The sequence below is a fragment of the Onychostoma macrolepis genome, chromosome 17 (genome assembly GCF_012432095.1).
Source record: "Onychostoma macrolepis isolate SWU-2019 chromosome 17, ASM1243209v1, whole genome shotgun sequence".
Taxonomy (NCBI): domain Eukaryota; kingdom Metazoa; phylum Chordata; class Actinopteri; order Cypriniformes; family Cyprinidae; genus Onychostoma; species Onychostoma macrolepis.
This window is the reverse complement of record NC_081171.1, coordinates 12808204-12831421: the sequence shown is the minus strand read 5'-3', so window position 1 is coordinate 12831421 and position 23218 is coordinate 12808204. Positions and strand designations below refer to the sequence as shown.

Genomic DNA, 23218 nt, shown 5'->3' with positions numbered 1-23218 from the left:
TAGGCCCTAACTCTACATTTGCATTATCAACATGTTAAGACAAAATAGTACAAAAAAAACCAAAAAACGATGTTTTAAGATTTGCACAAACCTGTGTACTTCTTTTTATTGTTAAGTGTAAGCATTTTAAAATGGGTGACAATAATTGAAAAAACAAAAACCCAACACAATTTTTTTTTTTAAACTTTATTATTCTTTAAAATGTCCTTTCTTAAATCTATGCATAATAGTATCCAATTAAACCCAGTGAAACAGACATCAAATCTCTCATATTTTCTTAATAAAGCCACAAATTTCAACACAGTGTGGCTTTAATGTCATCTGAGAGGTGAAAAACAAAGACAAAAATATTTACATGTTTGTACAATCGAACAGCACAAAGTATCCATTAAAGAAGATATCAAACAAGCAACTCAAAGTATAATTTGTTTTAAAATGTCAGTAGGAATTAAAAGAAAACACCCAGATACAGAAAAAGAACAATGATGTGTCAAAAGCCCCTTTTCACTCTTTATAAGTGGCAAACGAGCAGCTAGTTTCTAACTCTCTCAACCAAGCTGCTTTTAGCAAACAACATTCAGCGCAACTGGCTTTACTGCATAGCAAGAGGAGTGAAAGGTCACCTTTCAGAGGAAGAGAACCATATACATTAAAATGATCTCTAAGGATTTGTATTAGTACAACCGTCTATGATATAGACTAATACACCTTCTCAACGTCTGTGCGTTGTTTCTTTACTAAACAAAACTGCTGTAACTGGCAGCTGGTTTTGCTGCTTACTGGTTTCACAACAAAAGTTACTTCAAACCATACCACTGTTTGCAAAACACGTAGCTGTATTTTGTGGATTCAAGTCTAATGCACAATGAATGACAGCTTTAAGTATAGCATAGAATTGTGCAGTGCAATTACACAGGCTTGAACACTTGAAAACATGCTCGTATTTGCATCTTACTAACATTGTGTGGCAAAAACAATTTGTCAATACCATAAATGTACAATCTTCATCGATGTTAATCATCCATACAGCATTCAGCTTCATATTGTTTGGTATACAAACAAAAAGATCATCCTAATCTAGAACGAGGGGTTTAAAACCGGATAATTTTCATTAAAAAAATAAATAAAAAAAAACTAATGACAAAAACAAAATAATAATAACAAAATTAAAATCAAATCACATAATGACCATCAGATTTTGTACCCAAAATATGCTGTTAAATAATTTAATGCAAAATATACAAGGCCAACCAAAGCCATAATTATATACTATAAAGGTATACAACATTTTTAACCACACAATTTTTTTTGTTTCATTTTAAGAAAAAAAGAAAAGAAAATTTATATAAAAACAAACAAACAAAAATTATTATTTTTTTCTGGAAAAAGAAAAATATTGTGGTTGACATGTGAGGTCCCCAAAATCTAATTCAGATTTGAAATAAAAAATAAATAAAAATAAAAATAAAAATACACCCTTAAAACAGCCACAGAGCCATAAGAACAGATCAATCACATAGAAGGCAAGAAAGACAGCAAGGAGAATTGAACAATAGAGTTAACTAGTAAGGGAGTGGTGTTTTTATTTTTAATGACATATGATATTGGACTTAGAAATATAGGATCTTAGAAATACTCTAATGCTAGGCAACTTTTGGGAGAAGTAATGTGGTACATGGCCTGGCAAAGCAGGAATGCTGGCATTGGCAGGCTGTCTGGTTTGACTCCTCCCAGTCTCACTTTGGCACTACAATGGAAACACAATGGCTGAGTCTTAGAACTGTCTAAACATGTTTGATATTTGAATACTGGGGGGTTGAGGGTAACTGCTGTCATACTGACTTAATCTTTCGTTTTTTTCATCACACGGCTACTTCGAGTACTCTAGTACCATTCTAGATAAGAGGAAGGCAACCAAAGAGGAGGTATGTGCATATAACTGTGTGCATCCAGAAAAAGATGGCAGATGTAGCTTTGGTTTAAATAGGAAAAAGAATGGGAAAAGGCAGGATGAAAAAGAGGCAACGCTGGACAAAGAGGTAAAAAATATGGGACGTTAGGGGAGCTTTCTATCTGAAGTTCCTGTCTAATTTGCCACTTGGTCCCACAGAATTCCCTTTCAAAAATAAAAGTGACACCCTGAGCTTTCTGTGTATCCTTTTAAGTAAAGGCTTCATGTGAATCAGCGTAAATATAGCTTTAAAAAGTTAAACTATTCTGATATAATTCCAAGAGTGAACTTATTCCGGTTTACTTTCATGCATAAACACATGAAGAACTCTTAACTGTAGTGAAAAGGAAGAGCGAAAGGAGAGGCAACTGGAAAAAGGTTGCTCTATGCTGTAATACAGACCAGTGTCTTTTCTTTACTACGAGGATCCCTGTCAGTCGGCACATATTTAACATAGCACCTGAGGGTTAAAAATTAACTAGAATTGTGTGTCAAACATCATTTTGGGTCTGAACAGCAGTTTAACGCAACAGGTCCATCATTTAACCAGGCCTAAAAACAGAAAGCAGTTAACGGTGGATACGCTCTCACCTGGTGGGCATGACAAGAACAGCAAAACTTTAACAGAGCAGGTTTTGGCCATCAATAAACTCTCCCTGTTTAATACACAATGATATTTACAAACATTGCAAAATGAATAACAACAACATAAACAACCAGAAAAATTAGCAACAAGGTTACAGTCAACAGTCTGAGGGAGACTAAGTTGCTCATAAAAATATCATTTAGACTCTTATTTTAAGGGTTATTTACAGGTTAATTACTATAATGGCTTCTTTTAAATTTCCCAGTGTTCCCAGTATTCCAGTTTTCCTGTTGGAGCTTCTGTGTGGAAGTCTTAAAGCAGCTTCTGGATCATCAGAGATGATGGTTTCTTTCCTTTATGCATCATCAGACGACTTCAGCAGTTCTAGAAAAGCACCGACAGCTCCAAAGTATCCCTGAAACACACACACATAAACATACATGTTTTCATTAAACTACCACTATATAAGATCAATTATTCTGAGAATCTTCACTGTTATACACTACTTCAAAAGTTTGGGTCCAGTATTTTTTTATTCAACAATAATAATAATAAAAAATATTTCTAAATCGACATATTAGAATGATACTGGGAACTGGAATAATGATTACTGAAAATTTTACTTTGCCATCACACAAATAAATTACATTTTAAAATGCATTAAAATAGAAAAGTGAAATAAATGCAGCCTGGGTGAGCATAAGAGACTTTGTGGGATGTTTTTAATGAAAAACATTAACACATTTTACTGACCTCAATCTTTTTAAATATAGTGAATTTCATTGAGAAAATAAACGCAACAATAAATTATTAACACACAGAGAGAATTACCTCATGTTCCAGGAAAAGGGCCCTCAGCTGGCCCTTGGACCAGAAATCCATAGCATAGGCAAGAAGCTTTGTCGACACTGTGTTTATACGCAGAAAGTTCCCCACAAAAACAACCCGTTCGATTTTCTACAGGACAAAACAGAAATATCACTCAGCATGACCAGGCCCAGATAGAATGTGTGGATGTTTTTCACATTTTCCGCACTCATTTTGGAAGATAATCTACACAATTCTGTGGAACAGATTTAAACACTATTTAATTAGTTAAACTGAGTGCTGAGTACTACATTCTTGCTGCAGGCATATATTTCATGTGGGTCCGTTTATAATTCTAAATTAGGTTGTTTCCTGAAGCACCAGCAGGGGGAGTACCAGCATAAGCAATTCATTTTATGGATTTTTTATAGGAGGTGCTTTTTTTTAATTGGTGTTTTTAGTAAAATTCAAAGCATTTGCCATCATCATCATCTTGTCATAGATAGCAGCTAATGTGATAAAATCAGGTATTCTCTGCATATTATGGGGAGCTTCTGCTCTGATGATGTTCTGTACACCCTGAAAGCCCTGTACAATGCTGCTTGATCACCAGGCTACAAGGCAACACTGTAGAGAAGCCCAGAGTGGCCAGACAGACGCTCACAGCTGCTGCTGACTGCACGCAGACACGCGCTCACAAACACACACACACACACACACACACACCTCATTAACTGCACACATGCGTGCGATGGAGCCAATGTTGTTTGTAATGGTTACGAGCGTGGCTCGGGCCAAGTCCTCTTTAGAAATACTCTCCCTCTTCTCTTTGCTCATCATGTGCCCAAAGCTATAACAAAAAACACAAGCACATATTTATTATGTACCTATCAGACACTCAGAAAAAGACCAGTTTGTTTTGTTGCATAACAACACAGGGCTGGATAATGCAACAGTCCCATGGCACTCCTATAATTTACTGTACAATTACTATAGACTATGCATCTAAATCAGTGTAGATGTAGAAGTGTAGAACAAATAACAGTGCAGAATAAATATAGATTAAAATGTATAAATACATACAATCATTTATAAGGTTATAAATGTGTCTAGTGTCCTAAATAAATCAAGTAAATACATCTGTGCTGAATAAAAGTATTAACCCCACCCCCCACCCGATCCGATCTAATGCGTTCGTGTCACATGAAACAGACAAGCCTACACGCAAGACCCCATAAGTACAGCTCAGCAGCATCACATTTCATTTGTGGATCTCTGTCATCTGACACCACGCACACAAACACCGAGTGTCTTTTGTACCTTGAAGCCACCGCAGACCCTTGTAGGCCAAAGCGCTGGTAGTCCCCTCCATAGATGTCCTTCACCAGTTTGTCCACGTTGGTGCTGTCCCCTTTGCTGGCCATTTCAAGGGCCTCTTCAAATGTCTCACAACCCGTCAACAGGCAGCAGAGCCCCAAAAACGTCCCTCCACCAAGACTAAAGAGGGCAAAAATACGAGAAAGAAACATTTAGTGTCAAAACATGGTTACAGGCCACATCTGAAGTGAACATGTGCATTCATACATGCATACAATTTGACCTTGTGACCACAACTTAAACTACGTGCCTATGGCCAAGGTCGCAAACTTACAGCTTACAAAAGGAGACAAGTAACAAGTGTTGGGGTCACTGCAACACAAAGCAATGTCTACATCACATCTTATATTACATATGCTCTACCAAAAGTTTTGAATAATTAAGATTTTATGTTTTTGAAAGAAGTCTCTTATTCTCACCAATGCTTTATTTGATTAAAAATACAGTAAAATAGTAATATTGTGAAATATTACAATTAAAAATAATAGTTTTCTATTTTTATATATTTTAAAATGCAATTTATTCCTTCAGTGTAACATGATCCTTCAGAAATCATTCTATAAGCTGATTTGATGCTCAAGATACATTTCTTATTATCAATATTTTAAACAGTTGTGCTGAATATTTGTTTGGAAGCTGTGAACTACACTTCAAAAGTTTGGGGTAAGTAATAATATTTTTATTCAGCAAGGACGTATTAAGTTACAGTAAAGATCTGAAGTTACAGTAAAGAGATTTACATTGTTACAAAAAAATCCCATTTCAAATAAATGCTGTTCTTTTGAAAAAAAAAAAAAAAAAGATCAAAGCAGCAAAATCTGTTTTCAATATTGATAAGAAGAATCATCATCATGGGTCATGTGACACTGAAGACTGAGCTAATGGCTGCTGAAAATTCAGTGCTGTCAAAGGACTAAATTACATTTTAAAATATATTAAAATAAAAAATAAAGTGTTAAAAAAAAAAAAACAATATTGTAACAATATTTCACATTATTACTGATTTTACAGTATTTTAATCAAACAAATGCAGCTTTGGTGAGCGTAAAAACATTAAATCATCTGAATTATTCCAAACTTCTGACATGTAGTGTAAATTAATGTGGTAGAATTGACAAAACTGAACGGGATCAAATTGACAGGGAAATACACACAGGTTTGTAAAATGTGAGTAATAGTTCCTGATCCTCCTGCAAGTGTGACAGATTTGCACATCAGCTTTGACTACTGCTGACAAATCTCCTCCTATCTGTCAATCACAGCAGAACAGCTGTTCCATTCTGGCACAAGCACATTTAAAACGCTCATCTGTCAACTGACAGTGAACTTCACAACCTACTCTGTTGTCAATCACATTTGTTATCATCTAAAGATGACTCAATCTCATGTTTCAAAAGGAAAAATGAACACAGCAGGAGGTGATTGTGTGTTCCTGTGCTTCTAACAGGCTTCTGATTCAGTGTCCATGAGAGACGAGGAAACAATCAAGATCACGTGGTTAGCAAATGGCAAATGTTAACTCATATTTCATGCTGGAGAGGGAAATTTTAAGATAAAAGCTCCATGGCATGGATGGATCTCAAAAGTTTCTCAGAAAATACAAAATAAGCAAATAGGTTTTTTCTCAGGAGAATAACTGTAAATTACAACCAGTACTTTGAATTTTTAGCTTATGTTTTTTTTTTTTTTTTGCAATTATCAACATTAAAACATCCCTAATTTTATCACATACTGTAGTTATTGAGAGTTTAATGCACTTGAAATTGCTTTAGAATCTGCCAAATCAATGTAAACGTTAATCAACTAGTTTAAAAGGGGCCTGGACAAAGTCTGGCCATGTTACAGACACTCCTATTTGTAGGTTTCTTCTATATGGTGCATGTTGCTCAGCTGTGCTGACCTGGTGCCTGTCACTCTTTTGTAATCATCTTTTGCATAGACTGCCAGAATGCTGACGCCCGAGCCAATGTTGACCAGCAACATGGGAAAAAGGTTGTCAAGACAACAGGGTCTCTTGATGCAGTTCTGTGTGTCGGAGGGGTTCTCAAAGTAATAGCACTCAGGATGACCGTTAAAACCGACAGAGTCTATGTACAGCAGCCCCTGGATTAAGCAATCAAGCTCATCCAACTTCAGCAGCTCTAGGTCTGCCATCTACAAAGAAAAAAAAAAGAGAATGATTCATGACTACTCATTGCTCTGAATGTACACATTTCATTCCCTTAAACATATTTCCAGATTTGTTTCTTGAAAATACTTTTATTAATGAAAGAAATGTGATGCTTAGCCTTTCCATTGAGCAGTTTGAACTTTATTACCAAACCAAGACCTATTTTTTACAGGTCAGTTTAAAAGTAACACTGTGTCCTAAACACAATAATAAATTTGTCTTGATTTAAAAATAAACAAGATATAAAATATATACTAAAGTTGAAGATGTTGGTGTAAGTAAGATTTTAATGAAATTAATTAATTAATACTTAATAAAACGGCATTATATACTTCTGCATTTTTACAAAAGATTTCAATTTCAAATAAATGCTGTTCTTTTGAAAATATATTTATCATGGCTTTCACAAAAATATTACTGTTTTCAGTTACATTAAGTAATATTAATCGCTAAATCAGCATATCTTATAGATTTCTGAAGGATCATGTGACTTTGAAGACTGGAGTAATGACTTTTGAAAATTTAGCTTTGCCATCACATTTAATAAATTAAATTAAAAAAAAAATAATAATTAATAAAATGTAATAAATAAATGTTTTGAATTTTACAAATATTTTCTAAAATACAGAAAACCTTTATTTTTTAAATGTAATAATTTCACATTATTACTGTTTTTACTGTATTTTGGATTAAGCAAATGCAGCCTTGGTGAGCACAAGGGTCTGCTTTCAATAGTATTAAAAGTCTTACAAAACCACAAACATTCAAACAGTAGGCTATTTAATTCTAAATAAATAAAAATTGAATAGTATTTAGTATATACACACACACACACACACACACATTTCTACTTCTTTATAGTGACGTAATGTAACCCCTCTGTGAAATCTCACTGGTCCAAAATACTACTCCACACAGCTGTATATTAACCATTTTATTTTACCGTCAAACCAGTTGGAAAGCCATGCTGTGGTACATCTCCTTACCGTTCTAAAATCATTCTCAAACTTGTACGCCCCGCCACCAGTGGCGCACAGTGTGGTATGCAGGCTGGAGAAGTGCTTATCTCTGCCCATCTGGATGAATCTGTGCATGGCAATGGTGGGGAAGCGGATGAAGTGCAGGTTCCCTGTGCGACCGCAGATTGTCAGGTTGCGTAGCTCCAGGTGTACATCACGGACACCGGTTTTGCCATAGGCCGTGTTGGAGGTGAGGTATCTGCGTATGCTCTTCAGATTCTCCACCTCCTCCTGCTCCTCTTCTGCAGTGATGTCTTTTGGCTCGAAGTAAACAAGCTTTACTAAAGTACCACCGATGTCCATTCCAAACCATGGAAAGGCTAGAAAGAGATATGGAGTCTGATCAACATGATTGTACAAGTTGTGTTCCAAAGATAAGACAGGAGATAAAACTGAATTGGCAAATCAAATCTTCTAAAGAACCCTCAAGTACGCAATAAATAATGAAAGGCAAGTTAAAACATAAGAACAACAACTTGACCATATTTTTGTAGTGTGTGTCAAAAGATTTTTTTCTCACAAAGAATGATGTTCTTTTGTACTTTCTGTTCAGCAAAGAATCCTGAAAAAAAGGCACCATGGCTTCCACAACATTGATATTTAAAAGAAATATTTCATAAGCAGCATATTAGAGTGATTTCTGAAAGATCATATGACACTCAAGACTGGAGTAATGGATGCTAAAAAAAAAAATTCAGCTTTGCATTACAGGAATAAATTACATTTAAAAATATATTCAAATAGAAAACACTTATTTTAAATTGTAGAAATATTTCACAATATTACCGTTTTTATTGTATTTTTGAACAAATAAATTTAGCCTTGGTGGTAGGGGTGGGCGATATGGCAAAAATATCATATCACGATTTTTTTATAGAAATATCAAAATTTTATCACAATTCTTTGTCATGTTGGTTTTACTATTTTGTCTGAGCAGTACAGCCAAACTAATTTCCCTATTATAAAGACAAAGCCTTTCAAGGTAACAAAATATAAAAAAGAACGGTGGATATTTATGCCAAAGTGGGCGAAGATAAAAATCTTTGTCAGTATTTTATATTTGCAGTTAAAAAATAAGACCAAAGATACACATTACAAATCACATAATATACAAATAAAACAAACAGTGCTTTATTTTCAGGCACAATAGGCATATTTAGCAGGAGCATTCAAGAAATTAAATGAACAAATATGAAAATAAAACATTATATAGACTGATTCATATTAAAGCAACTGTATTATTTTTTTTTCCAGTAAAGAGTAATTTTTTTTCTCTTTGTGTTTTGTTGTTTTAACATTAAAGAATAAAAATTCTATCATCTGTCTGTCGATTCTGTCAGTGTTTTATATTTATACCATCATTTACTCAAAATTAGTTTTAAGCCCGAATGAGTTTCTTTCTTCTGCTTGAACATACATGCCATTTTGAAGAACGTGGAAAACGTCTCCGGTTACTATTGTAACCTTGGTTCCCTGAGAGCGGGAACGAGACATCACGGAGACATTTCTCCGTTATGGGAACACCTTCCCTTCAACCTTTCCTGAAGTCCTATTGGCTCACGCCAGTTCAAATGACTGGCCAATTGTCGCGACGTATGCAAATCGCATGCAAATACTGACGAGCTCGAGAGGCAGTATAAAACGCGGTGCCCGCAACAATTACGTCAGAATCTGATACTGAACGCCGCTTAGCTGGTCGAGCAGCGAACACGGCGACCTCCGTGATGTCTCGTTCCCACTCTCAGAGAACCGAGGTAACGGATAGTAACGGAGACGTTCCCTCTCGAGCTATCACAAGACATTTCTCCGTTATGGGAACGATATTCAATCCCACCGTGAGAGAGGCTACGAGCAGCCTGTTCAAGTTACATACTCAGCGAAGATAGAACACACACACACAATTCCCACCAATAGCGACGCTCGTTGGGCGGGCTCGCAGCTGATAGGTGGAGATAAGCCAAATAAGCGTCTAAACCCCAGGTATACGAAATTTGCGTATCTGGTCTGTAGCAATGTAGGCTGTGCTGAGAACAGAAGCAACGCCAGTACTGTAAGGGGTGCACAGAGATAACGGTGTTTAGCAGCATAAAACATAACATTATAATGGTAGCACGAAGTGAATCAGACATGAATAACAGGAAGACATGAACTGCCCTGCACTGAGTACAGGGCAGACAACGACAATAGCATAGAGGGCTGTGCAGAGTAATTACTGTGCGAGACAGCAACACAGATTTGAATAGAGGTAGCAAAACATGAATCAGTCACTCACTGACAGTGCCTGGGAGGCTAAGGACTGAACGTCCAGCTTGTAAAACCTGGTGAAGGTATTCTGAGAAGACCAGCCGGCTGCAAAGCATATATCCTGAATAGACATACCGCTCCACCATGCCCAGGAGGAGGCGATAGCCCTTGTTGAGTGAGCCCTAATATGCAAAGGGCATTCCAAACCTTGGCTGGTATAAGCGTGATAGCGTCCACAATCCAGTAGGAAAGTCTCTGTTTTGACATAGCCCGGCCCTTCACAAAACCACCATAGCACACGAAAAGCTGGTCAGATTGCAGAAAGCTGGCCGAACGGTCAATGTAAATCCTCAAAGCCCTGACAGGGCACACCAAAGTCTGAGCGTCTACATCACGTGCGGTCGATGACTCAGAAGACAGGGCAGGCAACGAAACAGTTTGCGTTCTGAAGGGGGTAGATAGTGATTTAGGCACGTAGCCTGGTCTTAGCCGGAGAGTGACGCTGCAATCACTGGGTCCGAAATGAATACAGTCACTGTCCACAGAAAATGCGTGTAAATCACGCTTAGCCGAAGCGAGGGCAAGAAGAAGTGCAGTTTTGAGAGATAGCTCCTTCAAATCAACAGATGCTAAAGACTCGAATGGTGGCTGTGAAAGAGCTCTTAACACCACCTCTAGGTCCCAGGGCGGGACTGAAGGCGGACGCGTGGGGATGCAATCTCCTTGCTCACTTAAGAAAACTCACCACCAGCGCGTGCCTACCGATCGATTGCCCGCCCAGTGGGGAACAGAACGAGGCAATAGCGGCCACATAGACTTTCAGTGTTGATGGTAGAGATCCACAATCCAGTCTGTACTGTAGAAAAAGCAGAACATCCGACACGGTTCAAGTAGCCGGGTCAATATGAACATCACAGCACCATTTCACAAACACTCCCCATTTTAGAGCATACAAGCGCCTCGTAGAGGGTGCCCGCGCCTCCGAGAACGCGTCGAGCACACGAGAATGCAGGGCGCTCAGCTCCTCTGATCCCCGAAGCAGCCACACATGAAGGCTCCACAACTCCGAGCCATTCACCTGAGATAGATCCTTTCTGATGGGGATCGGCCAGGGCGGCGCCACCAGCAGCTCTGTCAAGTCCGGGAACCAAGGCTGGTTCGGCCAGTTCGGGGTGATGAGCATCACCGAAGCCCCCCTCCTCCCTGATCTTGCATAACACCAGTGGCAATATCTTGATCGGAGGAAACGCATACAGCCTGGCTGCTGGCCAGTGCGATGTCAGAGCGTTCCATTCCAGCGGGTAGTGAGACAGGGAGAGTGCGCATTCTTGCTCGTGGCGAACAGATCCACCTCCACTCTCCCGTAGTGGGTCCAAATCATCCAAACCGACTCGGGGTGCAACCTCCACTCTCCTTGAGGAATCCCCTTCCTCAAAAGCATGTCCGCCCCATGGTTCAGGAGACCGGGGATGTGCGCTGCTCTGATGGAGAGAAAGTGACGGTTCGCCCATAGCAGGAGATTCGCTGCTTGCTTGTACAGAGCCCTGGAGCGTACGCCTCCTTGGTGATTTATGTACGAGACCATGAACATGTTGTCGGTGCGAATCAGTACATGCCGCTGTTCCAGCTGCGGCCGAAAATCCTTTAGAGCTAAGAACACTGCTTCCAACTCCGAGTGGTTTATGTGCCACCGGCTCTGAAGTTCTGACCACAGCCCCGAAGCCGGCATGCCCTCGCACACTGCTCCACAGCCACGAGTCGATGCATCCGTCGTGACCACAACACACGGCGTTACCAAGCCCAGGGGAACCCCCAGCTGAAGAGATCTGGATTGCGCCGTGGCCTCAGAACTTCTATGCAGCCGCGGGAGACCGCTATGCTCAGACGGCCCGAAGTCCACGCCGTCCAAGGGACTCGAGATTTCAGCCATAACTGCAGCGGGCGCATGTGTAGTAAGCCCAGATGACATACCGCTGAAGCAGACGCCATGAGTCCCAGCAGTCTCTGAAAAACCTTCAAGAGAACAGAGCTGCATAGTCTGAAATGGCGCAGGGAAGACAAAATGGCCGCCGAGCGCTCCCGAGAGAGATGAGCTCGCATCTCCACAGAGTCGAAGCACACTGCCAGATATGTTATAGACTGACTCGGTGCAAGAATGCTCTTCTGCGTGTTGACACATAGCCTTAGGGACACTTAGCGTGTCCTGGGGCTGAGCCAAAATCAGCCAATCATCCAGATCGATGAGAACGTGCATCCCGCTCGCTCTGAGGGTGGAACGTGCTGCATCCATGCACTTCGAGAAAGTGCGTGGCGCCAAAGCCAGCCTGAATGGGAGAACAGAGTATTGGTACGCGGTGCACTCGAAAGCAAATCTCAGAAAGCGTCTGTGATGCAGTGCTATCTGAATGTGAAAGTATGCGTTCTTTAAATCCACGGACGCAAACCAGTCCCGGGGGCAAATTTGCACCAGGATCTGTTTCAGTGTTATCATCCTGTACGGACGCTTGCAAAGCGCCTTGTTGATGGGTCGGAGATGTAGAATCGGGCGGATTTATCCCCAGAATAACTTCCCACGCGTTCACGAACTGACATAGCAGCTTTAGCAGCTTGATCGTCGGATGCGCCGGTGAGTGATGCGAGACTATAACCTGTGTGGGTGGCGGCTCTGCACTGCTCTGAGGCGGGGCGAGCTGCACCGCATTGACTGAGTGAAGAAGAGCGAGCTCTTTTTGTGAGCATGTATGCATTTTTATTGAAAAACATGCAAGAACACAAACATTGTGAATGCCGCACTCGAGAGCACCGCGCAACATTCTGCGTAACTTGGGAGCTGGGCCTCCGTTTCGCTCCTCCCTCCTCACAACACCCTCAGGAAGACGGCTGCTGGCTGGCCGGAGTCACGTCGTGGGCTCCTCTGCTGTCCCTGGCACCTTTTCCGTGGACCTGGCCACACCTTCCTGCTCGCGTCCGGTTTCCACCTAGGGGCTGCGGCAGCTGCTGCGGGTCTTTCCTCCCTCCTCTGGGTTGGGCGGGGGCGCTGACGATGATCTGTAACGGGATGGTGGCTGGAACAAGCGCCTCTGCATTGCTGGCCAGATGGGCTGTCATCCTGCATGGCTTGGAGGGCAGGCTGATATCCGAGCCCAGGATTTTGGCCGATGCAGTTATGGCTCGACGGGGGGCATGCGCATATACCCGTGGGCTTCTGCCCCATCCACGTGAGAGAACATAGCCTGCATCGCTGACTGGACGCGTGCCGATTGGGGAGCAGACCACATCTTGACGAGCTGATCGTGGACATCGAGAAAGAACGGCACCGACGTTCTCGAGTCCACTTGGCGGTGGCTGGACTTGAAGTACCAGGAATCTACCTTGCTCTTGGCCGGCTCCTGTGGAGGATTCCAAGACAGATCCAACTCCTTAACCTTATTCATGACCCTTATGAGCTCCTCTTGGATGTCCGCGGGTCAATTACAGGGGTCCTTCACTGTCAGAGCGATCCCGCTCCGATTCAGCCCAGTCCTCCTCCGAGGCGGAAATGGACATAGAGTCCTCCACGCCTTCCTGACCGAAGGAAACAAAGTCCACGATGGACGGAGGGGGACGGAAACAATCATCGGAGAAGGTGACTGTCGATCGAGGCGACCGTTGAGAACGGTGGCTTCGCGCCAAATCGTCGCTTCCACCTTCGGGTGGGGGAGGGGGGCCCACCAGCGGCTTGCTGGCGGCAGTGGGACTCACCCCAAGGAGGCCACGGACCACATTCCGGCGAGTCCTCAGCACGCGCATCAGCAGGTCTGCACAGTGCGCGCAGTCAGACTTCTCAGTGTTCGTGGCTATCCGGCGGGTCAATTGATATGTCTAAACATAGTCATAGTCAATATGTAAACCTTGTGTGTTTTGACAGTATTAGCTCAAAAGATAAATTAGTTGAGTAATCAGGCGCTGTTAGACAGGCTTTTTTTAGTGCAAATTTAGTGCGCGAATGAAAAGCTTAAGCGGCAAGGCTTTAAAACACACACATAATGTACTTTTGTGATTGCGAAGAAGTGCAGTGTTTTGTGAGTGTAACTCTACCGCTGAGTTAACACTGATGTCAAGTCAAGTCAAGTCACTTTTATTTATATAGCGCTTTTAACAATACAGATTGTGTCAATGCACTTAATAGTATCAAATTGGAGGATAGAGTGTCAGTAATGTATAATGATAAGATTAAACACTCAATTTTCAGTTAAAGGCATTTCATGTGGAAACATTTTTATTGTCCACAATCAAAAATCGTCATATTGCACACCCCTACTTGGTGGGCATAAGAGACTTCTTTCAAAGCCACTAATCCAAAAAAAAAAAAAAAAAAAAAAAAAAAACTCACCGACAAACTTTTAAAAACAAGTAAGCTAATTCAAACATTGCAAGCAGGTCAGCCAAAGAGAGGCAGTGACTTGCTTGCCCCAAGCAACACTGCAGCATCTAATGAAGAGTCAGGCAGTTACCATGGCAACAGCCACAAGGCTGCAAATGGCTGTTCTAGGATGCTTACCAGGTGAGAAACAAGACAGATACACACCAAGACAGCAGAACCAGTACAAACGTTCACACAGATGCACAGGTCTGTTTCTAAAATTAAATACATATCAATTCACAGAAATGTCGAATTTGACCTGAATTACAGATCAGTGTCTCACAAGCAGCAGGGGCAAAGTCTTACCAAATAATTGGTACATCATTACTGATATGACTCTTAAGTAAGACATTCACTGGACTGACCCCAGAGAAAACTGGAAGAATTAGGGCAGGTCAGGGACACAGATCTGAACTTGAATAGCCTTGTACACGCAGATCAATCTGACCTTCCAGGTGTAAAAACACTGTCAGCTGGTGCTGCACAGGTGACTTGTCTGCAACCAGAACGCTCTCTGCTACAACGTCATCTCAAATGACCCTCACGCTTTTTTCCCCCACTAATATAGATGTTGGCGTATGCTGGGAGGGTTATTTTGGATGTCACTCTCATTTCAGAGAATGCAAATCAAGTAGACGAAAGCCCATCTAAATGAATATGCATGTGCTTTACTTCCATAGTTTTAAAAAACAGTGAAAAAGAATATTATTTGAAGTGAAAAATGCAGAAGAACATCCTAGCCAGGAATGAAACAATGTTGCTTCTTCATTGACCTGAATGACCTGAGCCACAAGCAGCAGGTGAACAGGGGGTGTGACAGTGGTGTGACATAATGACATCAAACAGCCCATGTGGGTGAAAGGTCTGTTTACTTCCCCCAGTCAGCCGAGGCATGAAGAGGGAGAGAGACTAAGAGAGAGAGAGAGAAAATTGGCAGGCAAGCGTGTCCATGTGAGGGGCTGGGAAAGGCAAAGAAGTGGCGAGAGAGAATGTGACCAACGAGAAGGAGAGGGGCTGACAGAGAGAAACTGGCAGGCAAGTGAGTGTCCATGTGAAAGAGAAGGAGGGTGCAAAAGAGCAAGAATGAAGACCACTGAGTATCTGAAACACCCATCAACCTAGAACAAAAGAAACTTTTCCATCATCAAATTCAACATTAATGTCAGACCTACAATCACTCAGTATAACGTACTGCAAAAGCAGTCAAAATATACATCAATTTAAATATAATAATCTAATCTAATATAATAATAGTTATATATATATATATTCACAAATATTTAATGCCGATCCACTTTGTGTGCTTGTGGTGTGTGAATCTGAACAAAACCACTAATAAGAACTTAAAAGAACAAAACCCTGTGACAGTCCAAAACTTTGCACTTAACTACATCTTGCTGTTTTGATGAAATAATTCACACTTCTTTTTCCATGATTTTACTAGTGGTGCAACAGATCACAAAACTCACGGTTCGGATCATACTACAGATTTTGAGTCATGGATCAGATCATTTTTCGGATCAGCAAAAAACAAACAAACAAACAAGATTTGATTTTTATTAATTACTGAAAGCTTACTTTAAGTACTTCTATACCTCAGCAAAAACTACTAGCTGAACTAATAAAGTCAGTAATAAAACAATAAAAATTACACAAATGACAAGTATAGATGAATACAATATAAAGTTACTAATAAAGTCAGTAACACTAGTATTCAGGAGCAGAAAGGTAATAATTAATTGTAAAATAACACAATAGTGCTCTTCACTCTATGATAGTTAAACTTAACAGTTAACCAGCGAATCACATGCGTGCGTAACCGTGGGGTCTGGTCCGTACGGATCACGGATCATCTACGATCTGTTGCTCCCCTAATTCTTACATCCCTCCTTCTAGCTGGTGCTATTCTGGACAATGTTTGAAACTTTGGGTTGTCAGTACTTCTTGTGTTATTGCCTCCTTAGAATAAATTGCTGCTTGTATTTTTCATTTGTCATTTTGGATAAAGGTGTCTGCTAAATGAATAAATGTAAACTGTCAGGTCAGACAAGCCTTTCACACTACAGAGATAGAAATATGTTTTAAAAATCTATGGTTAATACACTACTCTAAAATATTGTTTATGTGGAGATAAAAATACATTTCAACACTACATACATGGGTTGAGCATAGATAAAAGAACAATAAAAATGCTGCTACAAAGGTGTTACCACACACACAAAACATGGCTGGAGCTGAGGAATGTTGACAAGCTGGCCTGGCATGCAGTCTGACACAACTAAAGACTCACTCAACTGTGTGAATGCTATATTAAGCATTCATTTTTCTGCTGCCCTTACCTTTGGCAATACAAACTAAAACTGACATGAAGCCACTTTGTTTTACAACATTTTTGCACTTTAGTAAATACCTAAGAAAAAAAAAATCAAATCCATTTACAGTGTCACCAGAGCATGTTGCAAGGAAATAAAATTACTATGAGAGCAATTCCAAGGAAGTAGATGTTTTACAACATCACACATGGATGAGATGATGTCTTACCTGGCTTCCTTGAACACTTCAACTTCATCCTGCTGGTAGTGCTAATATATTCAGGTGCAAACAAAAACGCCCAAACAAGCAGGAGAGCCCACAGGCAAAACGCAATTAATAGTCTAGTTTGACTTGTAATGCATTATAACTACACTCTCAAAGCTGAATTCTTAGCGTCACTTTGCAAAAGTGAGAAAAAACGGAGAAATTCTGTATAGTGGAGGGTGGGGGCGTTTCTGTCTAGCCCTTTAAAACAGCCACGCGAAGACAAAAGTCAAGCGCTGATTGGTCGAAACGCGTCGAGCCTTTCCATCAGGAGCGGTTTCAGCACACCTCCTGACTTCACAACGACCAATCAGAGAGCGAGAAGAACGGTCTCAACGCTTTCCTCAAAAACAAGAGACACTCCTCCTCGGAATAAATACAACTATGTACTAGGATTGGGAATGAGAAGCATTTTTAAACCAGAGGTGAATAATTTTCATGAACGTTTGAGAAGTGATAAAAACTCGAATGTCATCCTTTGCTGATACGGGACGGAACGCCGTATTAAACCAATCTGACAGGGTTTGCTACTGAATCTAACAGCGTAAAACAAACGAAACCGGTGTAGTCCGATTCCCGAACCAATGACTCTTATGAGTCGGTTCTTTTTATTGAAGCAAAAACATACTGTGCGTCCAGTGTAGTCCGATTCCCGGACAAATGACTAATGAATCGGTTCTTTTTAGTGAAACAAAACACTTATGAATCAATCATAAGAGTTACTGATTTACCTAAATTAATGAACAGCAGATCATTATGATCCAAATAACGTTACAGTGTTTTATCTAAAAATCTGTCAACTCCTTTTACATGAACTTTATACGTGTTCTCTGGAAATTTGTAATTATCTCAATTTTGGCAACATGCTTTTGAAGGCAGTAAATTAAATCAAATGTTCAATTCTTTCTACTCAAAACAAGCCTACTAAATTTAAAAATCGATAAACTCCTTTGGACTCTGGTTCAAAAACCGTTATTGCCGTTAACGTTACCTGAGGTAAATTTGTGAGGTCTGAAGTCGATAAGACATCTGTAAATACCTTGAAATCACACATATATATTCTTTCAATGCCGGTCACGGTCTCAAAAAATGAGGGCAACTAATATAACGTTACTGTGCCATTACTGGCAAAAAAATTTGAATCCTAACAAAACGGTCAGTGTAAACCATTACTCTCGCAATCATGAGTTAAACACTGACATCTTAGGGCATTACTGCTTATAAGACACTGTTGATATCAAACGTACAAATATTATCTGATGAACTGATAAACTTACGCGGTCGGTTTTTCTTCGCTGATTCCATTCGCCTCCGCAGCCGACACCTCTTCGCCGGGGCCCCGTTGGTTTGAGGGTCGTGGTGAAGATGGAGGTGATTATCGTCCGTCGGACTGAACGGGCTACGGCTCCCATTGCTCAGCTGTCGCCGGAGCGGCTTGTGCATGCCGTTTGTGCTGCAAGGACCCGATACTTTCTGATCCATCACTGATTTGGCCTTATCCATATTTCAATGCACAGCAAAAGCCTACAGTGCACGGCTCGGGTAACGTTAATAAGGTTTAGAGGCGAGCCTCAAAACACACAGACAGGGGCTGGATGTGTCGTGCTCTCGAGATAAGACAAGGTTCGTGGCTAATGACCTACGCCAAATGCACGGATTTAATCTGAAAACGGCAGCAGCGATGATAAAATCGCGTGTTCACGAGTGTCGAATCCTAAACAACGAGAGTAAAACACTAGCACGCGCTGTGGTCGAGGTCATTGTCGGTCATGTTTCCACTCTACAGTCCTGGCTCTGCGGCAGCCACCCCGTCAAACACCCGGCTCGTGACGTCAGAAGAATGGCTCCACGAACCGGTTTCACAGCCCAGCGCGCGCACTCACACAACCATCGCCTGTCGCTAACAATAGATCAGAGTACAGAACGATCTTTCCTCACAAGTCAATCGAGAATGTCTTTAAATATCTCCCTTTTGTCAGCGCGGTATAAGGGTGTACGGAATGTTCGCCTGCTCCACTCTTGTCGTGTGTTGTCGATAACTCTATCTATCTATCGTTTAAAATGAATTATGTTAATGAGTAGCAATTGAAAGCGATTTCTCTGCATTAATGTGTGGGGTGAATGAGGTCAACGGGGTTGTTTCAGTTTAGTGATTCTCGGGTATCAAGTATCAGGAGGTAAGGAGGACATTAGGAAGAGAGAGATGAAGGAGGGTTCCAATTAGTGAGCTATTAACCAAAATAACATTTATGTAAGAAATGCGGGCTAATTGTATAAATCATTTGAAATCAATTAGTTTTAAATCTCTGTGTCTTCGGGCTGAATTAAACAAGTACAGACATTTCTAAATGACAAACCTACACACCTTATGCAAACTACAGTTTTTGAATGGCAGAAAAAAAAGACTCTTCCCACCTTATCCACTTATAATAACAAATCTAACAATTCTGCAATAAATAAAATAGGGTTAATGAAGAAAACTAAATGCATGTATATATATTCTTTATTTTCAATCATGTTTTGTTTTGTAGAAATTATAAATGATTGAGAATTTGATTTAGGTTTTTAAATTAAGATGAAAATATATTTAGTTTTTTTCTTTGTGATTGCTCTCAACTGGCTTGGCCATCTAATGGGGAAAAAGAGTAACTGACAAGTAAGACCGAGTGGCAGAGACAAGTAAATACCACATTAACCAGAGGCAAATCACTAGTAAGTCTCCAATCACTTCAACGGTAACTAACATCGGTCAGTCGTTTTAGTTAGCTTCAGAAGAGTATATCTGACAAATACTAAAGAGTGAATAATTGCATCATCAAATGTCATTTCATTCACTATGTACATTTCTGGAAAGTACTGTGGGCGGTACTTTTCAGAATAGATACGTGTTAAAATAGCTACAGGACTGAGAGGGGCCAAATCATTCAGGAAACTGCAGCGAATGTGACATCAGGGACCTCAACTACTTGGAAGCCAGAAGAGAACTGTTTAATGAGGGCAAATGGCAACTGAAAATGTTGTTTTTAATCTATGAAACAAATACAAAAAAATAAAAGCTTTATTGGATTCCATCAAAGGAGCAAATAACTACTGAAAAAGTTGTTAAAAATGAAATTTAAGGCTTTCATGGATTCAATAAAATGTTATATATATTTTACCATGCATATCACTTTAACAATAGTACTAAAATGATTTTACATATCATTAACACAAATTCAAGTATGACATCTTTCATACTAAAATTTGTGATAAGCTCTTCTTATCTGATGTGGTAGTTCTATGTTTTGAGCACAGCAGAACAGACAGACTGTGCCATTCTTAATCAAAATGAAAAAGAAACAAGGACAGTTTCAAGTGTTTCTGGAATGTATTTGTATGTTTCAAAGGCTTTTTATAAAACAACAGTAATTTTGAAATCCAATGTTTCCTTAATATGCAAACATTCATTTTCTGTACAAGACTTCGCTTAATTTGTTCCAGCATGATTTGTCATTTTTTCTCTTCCACCTTTATTTTAAAATGGGGTACACACAAACACACAAAGTTTACCAAGGTATTTCAGTACTGTCCCATGCATAGGCTTTACCAGTTTTGTCTATATTTAGAGTATCTATAATGTTCATAAGGCATTGGACTGAGTACTCTGTGCTGAACAGCTTGTCCTTGGGTACGTTGCGATGGTAGGCCCGAGACAAATCTGTATTCACAGTTCCAGGATGCAGGGATACACACACAATTTTAGAGCGCCCTCGTCCCAGCTCAATGGACAGGTTTCTGGTGGCCATGTTTAAGGCAGCTTTAGACATCCTATAGCTGTACCAGCCTCCAAGAGCTGAAGAAAGAAAAATAAACCAACAGAAATGTGAGCTTTGGGTCGTTGAGACAGAAACAGACCAGATGCAGCAATAGACAATTCTAGTTAACGTCATCTGTGGCCACTCCCAGGTTAAAAAAAAAAAAAAAGTACACTTCCATAGCAGTTTGCTGTTGACCACATACTGTGTAAAATACACATTGACTTTCTACAGATTACATAGAACTTGGCAAAAGACATTTTGAAATTCTCTAACATCAAATATAGTAAATTATGTGACTTCCAAACATCAAAAATATCCCAAAAAGCTGAGGCGTGACCTTGCTTCTGAGAGAAATGAGTGACGTAAGTAAAAGTAAAAAGTAACATGATATTCAAACTTGTAGGACACTTGAACCCATCTTTCCTACACTAGTACACTCAAGTGGTGACTAAATACATTTTTTAAATAGAGATAGTATGTTAAAAGCGCATTTTAGTTCATATTCAGTATCCCAAAATAGCAAAATTGAGTACACTTAGATGATCTTAAGTTTCTTAAAAAGCACTAAAGAATCATTTTTAGTATATTAAGTACAAAATTAGTGCGTGAAAATAGAGCACTTTAAGTACATTATGGAATTGTAGCTACTTTTTTTAAACCTGGGCTCACAGCATATTGCTATAATTGTATATTAGTAGGTGTTAATTATTTGTGCCTTGCTCAGAAAAGTAACATATTCAAACTGATATATTTTGGGAAGCTGACTTGAATCAGGATAAAAATTGCGGAAAATGTGTGTATGAGTTTCTTTGCATTACTATGCAAAAAAAAAAAAAAGATAAGATAAGATAAACGTTCAATTTGTTTTGGTATTGTCATATTTGTGGGTCCTGGATGGCTGCCTGATTCGTATGCTCTTAAATAGGTAATGAATAACACATTTTTTATTTTATGACTATTTAAACTGTGTGTCATTTTGTTGTGTTAAAACAAAAATGAAAAACTGTAATTGTCCAACAAAATAGTTTTAATTATCATCCAATCACATTGCTGCGTACATCACTTATTTCTCTCACAAGCAAGGTTGCTCCTCAGCTTTTTGGGATATTTTTGATGTTTGGAAGTCAAATAACTTACTGTATTTGATGTTAGAGAATTTCAAAATATCTTGTTCTAATCTGTAGACAGTCAATGTGTATTTTACACAGTATGTGGTCAATGGCAAACAACTAGCGATTTTGCCTCTCGTGTGAATTTCCCGGACTCTAGAGGTGGTGTGATCTGCATCAACTCAACAAGACCCACTAGTGGTAACTTATTTTTAATGTTTCATCTATTGTAAATGAAGACGCATTTAAATAGTCAATTAAACTATTTTTTAACATACGCTTAAAGAGTGCAGCACAAATTTCATGTCAGACAGAAGGCAGCCGGTTCCTCAGTTTTCCACATGAGCTCATCTGTTGCTTCACAGCGGAGTAATTCTTTCATAAAGTTGTTGCTTATGGTTATTGACTCCCCCTGAAGCCATACCGTGTTCAAACCTCATTTTCTACATAAATGGAGAAAAACTTGCTCTTGACGTATGCTTAGATACCAACCATTGTCTCCTATAGATCCCACTCTAGCAGTCATGTTCACAATGATGCCACTGTGCTGTTTCTCTTTCTTTGGGGACTGTTGGCCAAACGCCCCTGTTCCCTTCTGAAGCAGGGGGGCAAAATACTTGGCCATCACCAGTGGACCCACTGTATTAGTGGTCAAAGTGGAAATTACTCCCTGAAAGAGGGGGTGGGGTGGGGGACAGGAACGCCAAAGTGTTAGAAAAAAAAAAAAAAAGTAACCTGTCAAACACATTTGAATATGCCCCCTAAAAAGTATAATTTCCGTATTGGTAAAAAAGGTAAATTGGTCACCTGAGCGGACACTTCTCGTAAACTTGTTTCTCCTTTACCAGACGGATGAAGCATAGCTGAAGAATTAATGATCAAATCCACTTTCCCAAAGGCATCGCTGACACTTTCTGCTGCCCTCTTAATGTCATCTTCCCTGCAGACGTCCAGTTTCAGGACAGTCAGTCTGTCCGCGTGCTGCGCGCTCAGGGCTGCCAGATGTTGTGCGGCGTCCGGGTTTCTGCATGTGGCGATCACGGCTGTTGGAGATTTGTTTAAGAGTAGATATCTGCAGAACTCAAAGCCCAGACCTCTACTCGCGCCCTGCACCAACGCCACAGCAGCCATGACTTCTTACGAAAACAAGATGCACGCGAATTTGTATTGGCTGCCCCC

The 23218-nt window shown here is 40.1% G+C and overlaps 2 protein-coding genes across 4 annotated transcripts; both read right to left on the bottom strand.

Annotated features, from left to right (window-relative positions):
* Positions 1-173: 173 nt before the first annotated feature.
* Positions 174-19301, bottom strand: pank1a (pantothenate kinase 1a). Of its 3 annotated transcripts, none has more exons than XM_058749516.1 (7): positions 17098-17801; positions 7878-8230; positions 6622-6875; positions 4665-4841; positions 4071-4194; positions 3369-3494; positions 175-2952 (listed from the first exon to the last, which is right to left on the bottom strand). In XM_058749516.1, the coding sequence occupies exons 1-7, from the start codon at positions 17123-17125 to the stop codon at positions 2893-2895; spliced, it is 1122 nt and encodes a 373-aa protein (XP_058605499.1). In that variant the 5' UTR covers positions 17126-17801; the 3' UTR covers positions 175-2892. The 3 variants fall into 3 exon arrangements, with proteins under 3 accessions (XP_058605500.1, XP_058605499.1, XP_058605498.1); XM_058749515.1 differs by lacking the exon at positions 17098-17801 and adding an exon at positions 18411-19301 and having other exon boundaries at positions 176-2952; XM_058749517.1 differs by lacking the exons at positions 6622-6875; positions 17098-17801 and having other exon boundaries at positions 174-2952; positions 7878-8039.
* A 1067-nt stretch (positions 19302-20368) lies between these two features.
* Positions 20369-23218, bottom strand: zgc:65997 (uncharacterized protein LOC794398 homolog). The gene is made up of 3 exons (XM_058749390.1): positions 22847-23218; positions 22532-22709; positions 20369-20965 (listed from the first exon to the last, which is right to left on the bottom strand). The coding sequence occupies exons 1-3, from the start codon at positions 23168-23170 to the stop codon at positions 20679-20681; spliced, it is 789 nt and encodes a 262-aa protein (XP_058605373.1). The 5' UTR covers positions 23171-23218; the 3' UTR covers positions 20369-20678.